General features: G+C 42.6%; 1 protein-coding gene across 2 annotated transcripts in view; it reads left to right on the top strand.

Annotated features, from left to right (window-relative positions):
- LOC141110401 (uncharacterized) overlaps positions 1-13,781 on the top strand; it is a 79,587-nt gene that overhangs the window by 56,316 nt on the left and 9,490 nt on the right. For both annotated transcript variants that reach the window (XM_073601731.1, XM_073601732.1), the window contains exon 2: positions 8,905-9,021. In XM_073601731.1, coding sequence (XP_073457832.1) covers positions 8,905-9,021 — 117 coding nt within the window. The remainder of the gene's footprint in view (positions 1-8,904; positions 9,022-13,781) is intronic.

Genomic DNA, 13,781 nt, shown 5'->3' with positions numbered 1-13,781 from the left:
AAAAGGACAGTGTAAAAATAAAAAGTTAAAAAAAAAAAAAAAAAATTTTAAAACGCCCCGTCCCTCCGAGCTCACGCGCAGAATCGAGCACATACATAAGTAGCGCCCACATATGTAAACGGTGTTCAAACCACACATGTGAGGTATCGCTGCGATCGTTAGAGTGAGAGCAATAATTCTAGCCCTAGACCTCCTCTGTAACTCAAAACTGGTAACCTGTAGAAATTTTTAAACGTCGCCTATGGAGGTTTTTAAGAGTCAGAGTTTGTTGCTAATCCATGAGCAGGCGCAATTTTGAAGCGTGACATGTTGGGTATCAATTTACTCGGCGTAATATTATATTTCACAATATTAAAAAAAAAATTGGGCTAACTTTACTGTTTTTTTTTTTTTTATTATTTAAAAAAAGTGTATTTATTCCAAAAAAAAATTGCGTGTATAAGACCTCTGCACAAATACGGTGTGACATAAAGTATTGCAACGACCGCCATTTTATTTTCTAGGGTGTCTGAAAAAAAATATATAATGTTTGGGGGTTCTAAGTTATTTTCTAGCAAAAAAAAAATGATTTTAACTTGTGAACAACAAGTTTGAAAAATAGGCCTGGTCCTTAAGTGGTTAAACTGCGTACGCCCATGAAACGGCGTCAAACTTCATTATCCTATATTTTCCAAAGGTGATGCTTTAAAAGTTCCTACAGGTCATCAGTTTAGAGTTACTGTGAATAATATACAACATGTGTATCTCAATCGTCATTTTTGAGCATTGGCTCCTCCTACAGGTGCATTTACATTCGCACGTGGGGGGTGGGGGGGTCCCAAAAAATTTTGGGGGAAGATTTTAAGTGTTTGGATGTAACACTAAAAAAAAAAATCTAAAATTTTTTTTACATCACACAGGGGACAAAAAAATCCCCTATGTGAGGCATTTTGTGGTAACAGGTTCTCTTTAATAAGATCTTTTAGACCCCTGATGTCTCACCTGCCCTGGAAACAAATGCATTGCAGATCCAGTGGCGGCTGGTCTTTTTTTTTTGTGGGGGGGTGGCAAACAACCAACCACGCCCCCCCGGTCGGCCAGCGGCACCTCCCCAACTCTAGGTAGGTCGGACGGTTGGGTCACCCACCCCCCCCCGGCACTTACCCCATCGGTCATCAAGAGTTGCGAACACGCCTGAGCTCATTCTTAATGTAGATCAGGGGGCTGGACGCATGGATAGGGGAGGGGGGAATCAGCGCCTGTGCTCCCCTATTGGACAGGCCGCCGCTGTGCAGATTGCTTCCCCTGACAGCCGACAGTCGGCTTGCTGGATTTAAATCCTATGATCCTCAGCTTCATCTAGTGGCCAAAATGCTGAATGGTTTTCTCAAATACCTTAGCGGGAAAATATACCACGTTTTGGCCACTAGATGGAACTGGCAATCCTAGGCATTAATCTATTACAGAAATTATGGGGGAAATGAATGCAGCCTGCATGAATGTGTATAGAACTCTTATGCCGCGTACACACGATCGGACTTCTCGTCGGAAAAAGATATGACGGATTTTCCGATGGGATTCCGCTCAAGCTTGCCTTGCATACACGCGGTCACGCAAAAGTTCACTGAACTTACGACCGCCAAGAACGCAGTGACGTACAACACTACGACGAGCCGAGAAAATGAAGTTCAATGCTTCCGAGCATGCGTCGAATTGTTTCCAAGCATGCATAGGAATTTTGCACGTCGGAATTGCTACAGACGATCGCATTTTCGGATAGGAACTTTTTCCGACTGAAAAATTAAGAACCTGCTCCCAATCTTTTGCTGGCTGGAATTCGGCCAGCAACAGTCCGATGGAGCATACACACGGTCGCATTTTCCGTCGAAAATCTCTAATCGGTCTTTTGCGGGCCGAAATTCCGATCGTGTGTACTCGCCATTATGCCGCGTACACACGATCGGACATTCCGCCAACAATATCCTGGATTTATTTCCGACGGATGTTGGCTCAATCTTGTCTTGCATACACACGGTCGCACAAATCTTGTCGGAAATTCCGAACGCCAAGAACGCGGAGACGTTACAACACGTACAACGAGCCGAGAAAACTGAAGTTCAATAGCCAGTGCGGCTCCTTCTGCTTGATTCCGAGAATGCGTGGAACTTTGTGCGTCGGAATTGTGTACACGCGATCGGAATTTCCGACAACGGATTTTGTTGTGGGAAAATTTGAGAACCGGATCTCAAATTTTGTTTGTCGGAAATTCCGATGGAAAATGTCCGATGGAGCCTACACACGGTCGGAATTTCCGACAACAAGCTCACATCGAACATTTGTTGTCGGAAATTCCGACCGTGTGTACGCGGCATTAGAGTAGAAATATTCCAATCAGAAAATTGTATTGAACTTTGCTTGATTTTCAAGCAAATGATTTGTAAAAAACTAATTGGTAAAATAAAACAGTTAAAAATAATTGTGTATTATTATTATTATTATTTTTTATTATTATTATTATTATTATTAATAATGGAAATTATTATTTATTATTTATTATTATTTATTATTATTATTATTAATAATGTCAATTATTATTATTATTGTTATTATTACTATTATTATTATTTATTATTATTATTATTAATGTCAATTATTATTATTATTATTAATAATAATAATGTCAATTATTATTTGTTGTTGGAAATTCCGACCGTGTGTACGGGGCATTAGAGTAGAAATATTCCAATTAGAAAATTGTATTGAACTTTGCTTGATTTTCAAGCAAATAATTTGTAAAAAACTAATTGGTAAAATAAAACAGTTAAATATAATTGTGCTGATATAATTATTATTATTTATTATTATTATTATTATTATTATTATTAATGTAAATTATTATTATTATTATTATTATTATTATTATTATCATTATTATTATTATTATTATTATTATTATTATTATTATTATTTATTATTAATGCAAATTATGATTATTATTATTATTATTAATAATGTAAATTACCACCTTGCTGAGGTTTGATTAGAAAAGTTTGGATTGGTAACAATTTGCACAATTTCAGGAATGACTTCCCCTGTCGCCACACATGTTACAATCTGATTGTATGATCTCCATCAGATCTATCAATAAACCAGGTAGTGCTTGACTGATTGGACACAAATTGATTGAATATTAGGTAGATCCTCATATTACGCAGTCTTGGCAGATCTAAAGGTTGTGCAATGAATTTGCAATATATATGGTGAACCTAGGGGGTTGTATCATTTATATCAGGGATATGCAATTAGCGGACCTCCAGCTGTTGCAAAACTACAAGTCCCATCATGCCTCTGCCTCTGGGTGTCATGCTTGTGGCTGACAGAGCCTTGCTATGCCTCATGGGACTTGTAGTTCTGCAACAGCTGGAGGTCCTCTAATTGCATATCCCTGGTTTATATGACTGCTAATTCTAGATAAGTGAATGAGAAGGGCACATAAATAGCAGCAGATCAGACATCACATATGGCAGGATAAGTGGCCTGTTAGTGTCAGTAAGCATGCTATAAATAAAGTTTTGGTTTTCAATGCTCACTTATAAACCGTAACATGTCACTGGGGGATTAATGCAGCGGGGTCCTCTCAGTCCAGTCTGCTCATCAGCTGATTAAATTGCTTTCCGAGGATAATAGAGCACTTAGAGCAAGGAAAGAAATACACAGGCAGATGACAGCAAGGAGATGCATTGGATATCGAGTACACAATACCGGGACGGGTTCGTCTAGCACCCAGGGCAAGGATGTGGAACTGCAACCCCCCCCCCCCCCCCACTGTTAATGCATGCCGTGGAATAGGTTTACTGCCCTGTGTCCATTCTTTGCCCCCCTTGCTCCGCTGTGCCCGGGGCAGCTGTCCCTCCTGCCCACCCCCTTGTCCCGGCCCCATTGTGATAAGAGAATGATAGTAAGCCTCTGTGAACAATGTAAAGGGCATGTCCACCCAACATTTTGAGATGGGAATGAGGGGCACCTACTAGCAAATGTATGTAAGCATAGGACACGCCCCCTGCCACACCCCCTTAAAGGAGAATTAACCCAAAAAAAAAAAAGGTTCATTAAATCAACAAGTGCTTTTTTTTAACCACTACTATTCTTTTATATTGGCTTTTAAAATGTACAAATGCAGCAATTTAGAAATTGGATGAAAGGTTTAGCGCTGGGAAACACTTTTTGAAAGATAAAAAGTGCATTTTATATACATCTATATAGATCAGACCAGAATGAGGGACAAATGAGGAGGAAAGAGGGACAGAGGGACATTGCTCCAAATCAGGAACAGTCCCTTGAAATCAGGGTCAGTTGGGAGCTATGTAAAGGGCATGTCCACCCAAAAGTGATATTTAGTTATGGACGGAGCCCGGTGTGCTGATGCAGCCCCTGACCTCTTCTACGTCTCGGATATTCCAAGACTCCTCATCGGGGCTGCTATTAGAAATCACGGGGCCCCCTACAGCCTACCTGACAGTCCCTCCCCCCTCCATTCTTCTTTTTTTTTTTTACATTCTTTTCACAGCCTCATTGGAGGAGCTCTGGTAAAATATCAGGAGTCTAAACCAATGGTGGCCGGTAGTAATTTTTTGGGGGTGGGGGGAATGGTACTGTTTGCCACCACCCTCCCCTCCTTCAAAAAAAATTACCACCGGCCGCCACTGTTTTATTTAAAATTAACATATATGTTACAAATGAAGAAAATGCCCCACCGAGAGACAGGGTAAGTGCGGGCAGACAGCGGGCGGGGGCACAGTGAGAGTATTTGATATGGCACAGTGGCGGCAATTGATGGGCACAGTGGCGGCAATTGATGTATTTTTCTCTGAATTTTTTAGTTTGTTTATGCCCCCCAAGGTTCCATGCATGCTAAAATCAATTCAAACCCATTAAACAGTCTACATTTAGTGAAATTACCAAAGTCACTCAGGTGTTCCGTCAGAATCAGCAACCTGTCTAGTGTGTTAACCGGAAGTGATGTTTTGTCACCGCCATCTTGGTACACTCATCCGGAGCAAGGCCACAGTTAGAAGTTGGCAAGCGGACATCTTTTTACACCCACCGAAGTCTTGCATTTTACACGTATTTTTCCCAGTAAACTGAGCTTGTATACTATATAAGCCTTATATATTATATAAGCTCAGTTTACAGGGAAAATGACATGTGAAATGCAAGACTTCGGTGGGTGTAAAAAGATGTCCGCTTGCCAACTTCTAACTGTAGCCTTACTGCGGACGAGAGTACCAAGATGGCGGCGACGTCACTTCCGCGCGGTCTCTCCTCTCCCAGAAGTTACGTCTCGCTGGCCAAGACGGACAGACTCCGGCGTACACACAGTAACTTCGGGTCCATCTCCAGATTGGACCAGCATTCGCGACGCCCTGGCAAATTGGCAATCGACCCCCAGGTTGAGAACCACTGCCTTATATTTTACCAGAGGCCCCCCGAACAAGGCTGTTAAAAGAAAGTAAAACCCCCTGCCGGTGGTCGGTCGACGGGTCAAGTGCACTTACCCCATCTATGCAGTGCTTCACCGGCGGCTTCCCTTGCTCCTCGGCGGCAGCAATGGGTCTCCCTTCCCCTGCTCTCCACTGGGAATTGGTGGCTTCCGCTTCCTCCCTCTTCCTCGATGGCCAATTGGGACTCTTCACTTTTTGGCCAATCGGAAAACGAGTCTCAGACCTGCTTCTGATTGGCCAGATTGAGGACCAGTGTTACAACACCCTATTTTGAAGCCTATTAGAGCCTATGGCTCTAATCAAGTGCTTAAAAAAAACACCCTCCGGCCACTGTAATTCATGCGCCCAGCATCCTGAAAGGGGCCGGATGTCTGAATTGAGGGTGCCCACGGCGGCCATGAATAGGTCCATGCTATGCATGAATCTATCCATTATTCATAGAGGGGGTGGCTGAATTTTACCCTAATGGACGGGCCGCCACTGGTAAACGGACCCCTGATGGCTCACATTTGAGACAGAGAAAAGGGACTGAGGACAGAGATTCCTCGTTCCCTTTCTCTGCAGCCTCATATCCACTAGGCCAGTGGTTCTCAACTCCTGTCCTCAGGACCCACTAACAGGCCAGGTTTGCAGGATAACTGAAATACATCACAGGTGATATCATTTGCTGCTCAGTAATTGCAGTATTCTAGTCTGCATCTCCCCAAGGTAAGTCGTAAAATCTGTCCTGTTAGTGGGTCCCGAGGACCGGAGTTGAGAGCCACTGCACTAGGCAGTGAATGAATGGGAAGCGCTTTGAGGCTCCCCATTCATTCACAAACTGAAGCATAGTAAACACCATTTACTATGCTTCAGTGATGAATGGACACAATGAGTGATCGGTGCCGAATGCTCACTGTGTCAATTCAGGAAAGGAAAAGGCTGGTAAATAGGACATATTTACTGCGCACACCCCGCTCTCCATCCTGAAACATCCCCCTGTGTGCAGTCAGTAGCTGCTGGAGGCAGAGGAGAGGAGGGAAGCTGGCAATGCTGCAAGGGAGGGGGCCACACAGAAGAGGGGCCCGCGCAGCAGGGGGGTTGGGGATGCAGACACCAATCCCCCTGCAGTGCAGCTGAAGGATGAAAAAGGAGGAGAAGCCGTGGAGCTCCAGGGGAGTCAGGGGGAGTCGGGGGAGTCAGGAGGAGTCAGGGGGAGTCAGGGGAAGTCAGGAGGAGTCAGGAGGAGTCAGGGGAAGTCAGGAGGAGTCAGGAGGAGTCAGGGGGAGTCAGGGGGAGTCAGGAAGAGTCAGGGGGAGTCAGGGGGAGTCAGGAGGAGTCAGGGGGAGTCAGGGGGAGTCAGGAGGAGTCAGGGGAAGTCAGGAGGAGTCAGGGGGAGTCAGGAGGAGTCAGGGGGAGTCAGGGGGAGTCAGGAGGAGTCAGGGGGAGTCAGGAGGAGTCAGGGGGAGTCAGGGGGAGTCAGGAGGAGTCAGGGGGAGTCAGTAGGAGTCAGGGGGAGTCAGGGGGAGTCAGGAGGAGTCAGGAGGAGTCAGGGGGAGTCAGGGGGAGTCAGGAGGAGTCAGGGGGAGTCAGGGCGAGTTGGCTGAATGGCAGTACAGCAGTCGCTCCTGCCCAACAGGTGCCCGGGCCCCCCTTTTGCACTGGTGGGGCCCGGGCCCAGTACAGGAGCGCTGGCTGTACTGCCTTTCCAGCGGCCCTGATCCTCAGCTTCTCATATGGTGACGATAGTAGAAATGTATGTATCCAATCACTTTCTGTTCCATGACAATGGTGACCTAGACAAATAAAGTAGAGAGGGACAGACAGCAATAAAATGAGTGACTCATAGATGACATTTCTTCTCTTCACCCCGGGTGGCATCAAAGAGATGATTAAGGAAGCTGACTATTCCCCGCTGGAAATGGTTGAAGTTAAAGCGGAACTCTGCAATATGGAAATAATGACTAAATACAAGCGACATATACACTATATAACCAAAAGTATTGGAACGCCTGCCTTTACACGCACAGGAACTTTAATGGCATCCCAGTCTTAGTCCGTAGGGTTCAATATTGGGTTGGCCCACCCTTTGCAGCTATAACAGCTTCAACTCTTCTGGGAAGGCCGTCCACAAGGTTTAGGAGTGTGTCTATGGGAATGTTTGACCATTCTTCCAGAAGCGTATTTGTGAGGTCAGGCACTGATGTTGGATGAGAAGGCCTGGCTTGCAGTCTCTGCTCTAATTCATCCCAAAGGTGTTCTATCGGGTTGAGGTCAGGACTCTGTGCAGGCCAGTCAAGTTCCTCCACCACAAACTCGCTCATCCATGTCTTTATGGACCTTGCTTTGTGCACTGGTGCGCAGTCATGTTGGAACAGGAAGGGGCCGTCCCCAAACTGTTTCCTCAAAGTTGGGAGCATGAAATTGTCCAAAATGTCTTGGTATGCTGATGCAGAGTTCCCTTTACTGGAACTAAGGGGCCAAGTCCAACCACTGAAAAACAACCCCACACCATCATCCCCCCTCTACCAAATGATTTTGATCAGTGAGCAAAGCAAGGTCCATAAAGACATGGATGAGCGAGTTTGGGGTGGAAGAACTTGTTTGGCCTGCAAAGAGTCCTGACCTCAACCCGATAGAACACCTTTGGGATGAATTAGAGTGGAGACTGCGAGCCAGGCCTTAACGTCCAACATCAGTGCCTGACCACACAAATGTGCTTCTGGAAGACACAATCCTAGACACACTCCTAAACCTTGTGGACGGCCTTCCCAGAAGAGTTGAAGCCGTTATAGCTGCAAAGGGTGGGCCAACTCAATATTTAACCCTACGGACTAGGACTTGGATACCACCTATCAGTGGCCATAAATGCAGCATATTAGTGCCTCCTCATCAGTGCCACATATCAGTGCCACCTAATCAGTGCCCATAAGTGCCGCCTCATCAATGCCCACCAGTTCAGTCTATCAGTGCCGCCTCATCAGCGCACATCAGCGAAGGAGAAAAATTACTTAATTACAAAATTAACTAACAGAAACTAAGTAAAAAAAATTATTTTTTTCAAATTTTTTGGTCTTTTTTTTTTTTTGTAAAGAATAAAAAACCCAGCAGTGATTAAATACCACCAAAAGAGCTCTATTTGTGGGAAAAAAATGATAAAAAATGTCATATGGGTACAGTGTAGCATGACCGCGCAATTGTCATTCAAAGTGCGACAGCGCTGAAAGCTGAAAAATGGCCTGGGCAGGAAGGGGGTGTAAGTGCCCGGTAGGCAAGTGGTTAAAGGAACGTTTTTGTGTTTCAAACAGAAAGCTGATTTCTGGCCAGCCACCCCATAGAAGGAAAAATACTGGTGGGATCTCTTTGTTTTTTGAGATTTGGGGGAATTTTACATACTGATGTCATTTTTCTTTCTTTATCTATGAAATGTATTTTTTTTTTACAGATCCACTGCAATGTCACCAATGTGCAAATTCGACTCAGGCAACGTGTAAAAAAAAGTTAGTAACCTGCAGTCCCTTAGATACAGCATGCATCTCCTACTATGAGAAAGGCGCAGTGGGTAAGTTAAAGCCCCATTGTAGCGTGTTCTAAGTCATAGATTAGGTGTGATGTATTAAAAATGTTTTTACAAGTCTTGGATGTTCTTTTCTTTAACTAAACCCTTATGGCCCGTTGCTGTGTCAGAGAGACAGTGGTCTACCTACCGGGGTCCAACACACCCCCTGCACAAACACAACTTCCAGGGAGATATTGGGCTTTAATCTTTTTCAAGAGTCTTATATTATTATTATTAATAATAATAATAGTAATGATAATAATAGTAATAGTAGTAGTAGTATGAGGGGGTGCTGACAGGTAGACATGTGCACTGCCAAAAAATGTGTTTGTTTTCATTTCATTTGTCTTTATTTTTTTAGGGTTTTTTTTTCATTTTTCAGGTCATTCGTTATGATTGCAATTCGTAAATTTGCATGTTCGTAAATTAGAAAATTAGAAAATTCGTAAAATCACAAGTTAGAAAATTCATTACGTCCCCTGGAGATACTGTGTGTCAATAAAGTAGGGAAGAGGGGGATTTCCGAGATTTACAGAGTGTTAATAGAATTGAAGGGATCCGAGATACCGCCATATATTAAGAAGTGGGAGATGGAATTGGGTATACAGCTCAAAGAACCTGAGATAGGGAAGCTATTGAGGCGGGCATATGCCACATCGGTTAATTGTAAGACGAGAGAGTTAAACTACAAGTGCCTGGCGAGATGGTATATAACCCCTGATAGAGCACATAAGTTCCAGAGTGAAACATCGCAACATTGTTGGCGGGGGGGGCAAAGAGATTGGAACAATGGCGCATATTTGGTGGCACTGCCCGGAAATTAAACAATTTTGGGGGGAAGATCAGGCAAATTATCAAAGAGATAACCAATATTGGAGTGCTGGATGACTCCTGGGGATGTTTATTCCATGGGATTAGAATGCCAACTAGGAAGTATTTGAGAACACTGCTACCACCACTTTTGGATGCGGCCAAAAGCCTTCTACCTAAATATTGGCAAGAAAAAAGGAGACCTAAGCTGCAGGATTGGCTTAATAAAATCAACGAAATCCAAAATCTTGAATATCTAAGGTTCAGAGAGGGGACGGGAATGGAAGAATATGAAGAGAAATGGAGGGGATGGGTAGAGTATAAGTGCTCGATTAGGTGCGCCGAGGTGATGGGTCAATAAAGAAAAAATGAAGTGTGGCCCCACAGAAGATGGGTAGTTTGTTGCAGTATAAGAGGTAGGGAAAAGAGAAGACTAGAACCAGTAGGAGTAAAGAGTGAGGGAGGGGAAGGTGTTTCAGGGGGGGTGCGAGGGGTGGGTATACTGGGGGTAACTATGTTTTTGTATGTGTATTAAGGGCTGGCGTCAGCCGAAGTAAGGTCCTATCTAACGTAATACGATGTACTTGATTTGATTGTAGCCGTATTAGTGCAATTGTGACAGAGAAAATTGAGTACTGTCCGTGATACTTTTTTTATTTGCACTAACATACAATTTTTCAAGCTTGGACCTTGAAGAAGGGGACATACCCCGAAAGCTTGTCCTGAAAAATTGTATGTTAGTGCAAATAAAAAAAGTATCATGGACAGTATTGAATTTTCTCTATAATACGATGTAATAGATTTATTAAAATTCAATAGGGATTAAAAAAATAATTTAAAAAAAGAGAATTATAAAAATGCCACAATGATGTGAAAACGAGCCAGGACGAAGTTGAACTGCAAAGTTGAAAAAAGTCTCACTGAAGTGGGGAAAAAAAAAAAAAAATCGGAAATGAGAAAATTTATAAATTAGAAAATCCAAAAATAAGAAAGAAAACCTAAAAATGATAAAGAATAACTAACTAACTAATAATAGCTAACTATTAAATTATAGGTATTGGAATTTCCTTTCAAATTCTATTAGTGAACGTAAAGAATACGAATTTATCCGAAGTTACGAATCATCCGAAATAACGAATGCCACATCTAAACAAATGGAATGGAACAAATTAATAATAATAAATAACAATAGTACAAATAAAAACGTTTTAAAATGATTTATCATTAATTCGTTCCGCTCCATTCATTTAGATGCGGCATTCGTTATTTCGGATAATTCGTAACTTCAGATAAATTCGTATTCCTTACGTTCACTAACAGCCAAATTTGGAAGGAAATTCCAATACCTATACTTTAATAGTTAGTACTAGTTAAGTTATTATTAGTTAGTTATTATTTTAGATTTTTCGAATTTTCAGGTTTTCTGATTTTTGAATTTCCGAATCTCCGAATTTCTGAATTTTCGAATTTCCGAATTTTCGAATATTCGAATTTACATATTCGTTATGTTCACTAAGACACTTTTACACCAAGCTGCCTAGGGCGCCTCGTCGTTTACCGTCGTTTTAACGGCGCTATTCGGGCGCTAGCAGGGCAGTTTTAACCCCCCGCTAGCGACCGAATAGTGGTTAAATCAGCCCGCAAAACGCAGCAGGAGCGGCGTTTTGCCAGCGGCGTTTTGCCAGCGGTATCGCAGCGCTGCCCCATTGATTTCAATGGGGAGCAGTGGTGGGTTCACCGCTCCTTCACCGCTCCAAAGAAGCTGCTGGCAGGACTTTTTGTGATGCCCTGCCAGCGCACGGCTCCAGTGTGAAAGCCCTCGGGCTTTCACACTGGAGTGAATGGAGCCGCTTTTTTCAGGCACTATACAGGCTCTATTTTTAGCGCTGTAGTGCCTGAAAAAACACTGGCAGTGTGAAAGGGGTCTAATAGCCACATATAGTTAGTTAGTTAGTTATTCTTTAGAATTTTCAGGTTTTCTAACTAACTAATAATAGCTAACTATTAAATTATAGGTATTGGAATTTCCTTTCAAATGTGGCTATTAGTGAACGTAACAAATATGTAAATTCGAATATTCGAAAATTCGGAAATTCAAAAACCAGAAAACCAGAAAATTTGAAAATCTGAAATAATAACAAACTAATTATAACTTAACACCTTTCATGACTAAGCCTATTGTTGAAATTTGGTGTTTACAAGTTAAAATCCGTATTTTTTGCTAGAAAATTACTTAGAGTTCCCAAACATTATATATATTTTTTTAGCAGAGAATCTAGAGAATAAAATGGCGATTGTTGCAATATTTTTTATCACACGGTATTTGTGCAGCGGTGTTTTAAATGCAAATTTTTGGAAAAGGGACACTTTCATGAATTTTAAAAAATCCAAACAGTAAAGTTACCCCAATTTTTTTGTATAATGTGAAAGATGATGTTACGCCGAGTAAATAGATACCAAACATGTCACCCTTTATAATTGCACGCACTCGTGGAATGGCGACAAACTACGGTACCTATGAATTTCCATAGGCGACGCTTTAAAAATTTTTTACGGTTACCAGGTTTGAGCTACAGAGGAGGTCTAGGGCTAGAATTATTGCTCTTGCTCTGACGATCACGGCGATACCTCACATGTGTGGTTTGAACACCATTTACATATGCAGGCGCGACTTCCGTATGCGTTTTCTTCGCTGCGCAAGCTCGCGGGGACAGGGGCACTTTAAAAAAAAAAATTTTATTTACTTATTTATTTTATTTATTTTTTTACTTTATAAATTGTGTTTAAAAAATTTTTTTTTTTTTTTTTACTTTTATTGCTGTCACAAGGAATGTAAACATCCCTTGTGACAGTAATAGGTGGTGACAGGTACTCTTTATGGAGGGATGGGGGGTCTAAAAGACCCCCCATCCCTCCTTTACACTTCAAAGTATTCAGATCACCGAAAACGGCGATTCTGAATACTGTGTACTTTTTTTAATTCGGCGCCATTGGCAGCCGAGTAAACGGGAAGTGACTTCATGACGTCGCTTCCGCGTTTACAACAAGAAGGCTGGAACGAAGCCGCTCACAGCTTCTTTCCAGCCCGCCCCCAGCCGCCGAAGGTACCCGATTGGACACCGGGCCTCCCGATCGCACGGGAGGCCCGGTAACAGCGGCAGGAGGGGGGGGATGTCCCCTCCCGCTCCTCCGGTATAACAACCGAGCGGCTTTTAGCCACATCGGTTGTTATACACGGGTAGCCGATCGCCCGCTGTAAACAACGGTACCGGGATGATGCCTGCAGCTGCGGGCATCATCCCGGTATAACCCCGGAAAGCCGAGTACGCATATCTGCGTACGGTCGGCAGGAAGGGGTTAACTATTACTAACTTCAATTATAGGTATTGGAATTTCCTTTCAAATTTGTCTGTTTCTGAAATACTGCAATCAGCAAAATGCCGCATTATGGTCACTAGATGGAGCAAACGATCATAGGAAAGAGAAAGAATTTCTTTCCTTGTACACCTGCTGATTCTGGTCTCTTTCCGCTCTGGGTACCACCATCTTGAATGTGATGTCAGTGTCCCCCACCACCATCACCACCACCATTGAAGCTGCACACAACCTAGTGATGGAATAACTAGGGGAATGGGGAGGGGGGGCAACATGACACATAATTAACTTAAACATTTCATATTTATCTTGCTAAACATGAAAAAATGATTTACATTTTTTTTAGTCCTGAATATAATATATATATATATATATATATATATATATATATATATATATATATATATATATATATATATATATATATATATATATAGCAGCAACGCTCATGCCTTACAGGTCAATAGTGTTCACGCAACCTGAGGATAACCCATGTTTTACCTCCTGTCTACAGGAATCACAAACAGGTAGTTGCAACATATTTCTGTATTTTGTAATTGCTTATTTAGTTTAATTCT

Source organism: Aquarana catesbeiana, linkage group LG10, assembly GCF_042186555.1.
Source record: "Aquarana catesbeiana isolate 2022-GZ linkage group LG10, ASM4218655v1, whole genome shotgun sequence".
Taxonomy (NCBI): domain Eukaryota; kingdom Metazoa; phylum Chordata; class Amphibia; order Anura; family Ranidae; genus Aquarana; species Aquarana catesbeiana.
This window is presented reverse-complemented; position numbering and strand designations above follow the sequence as displayed.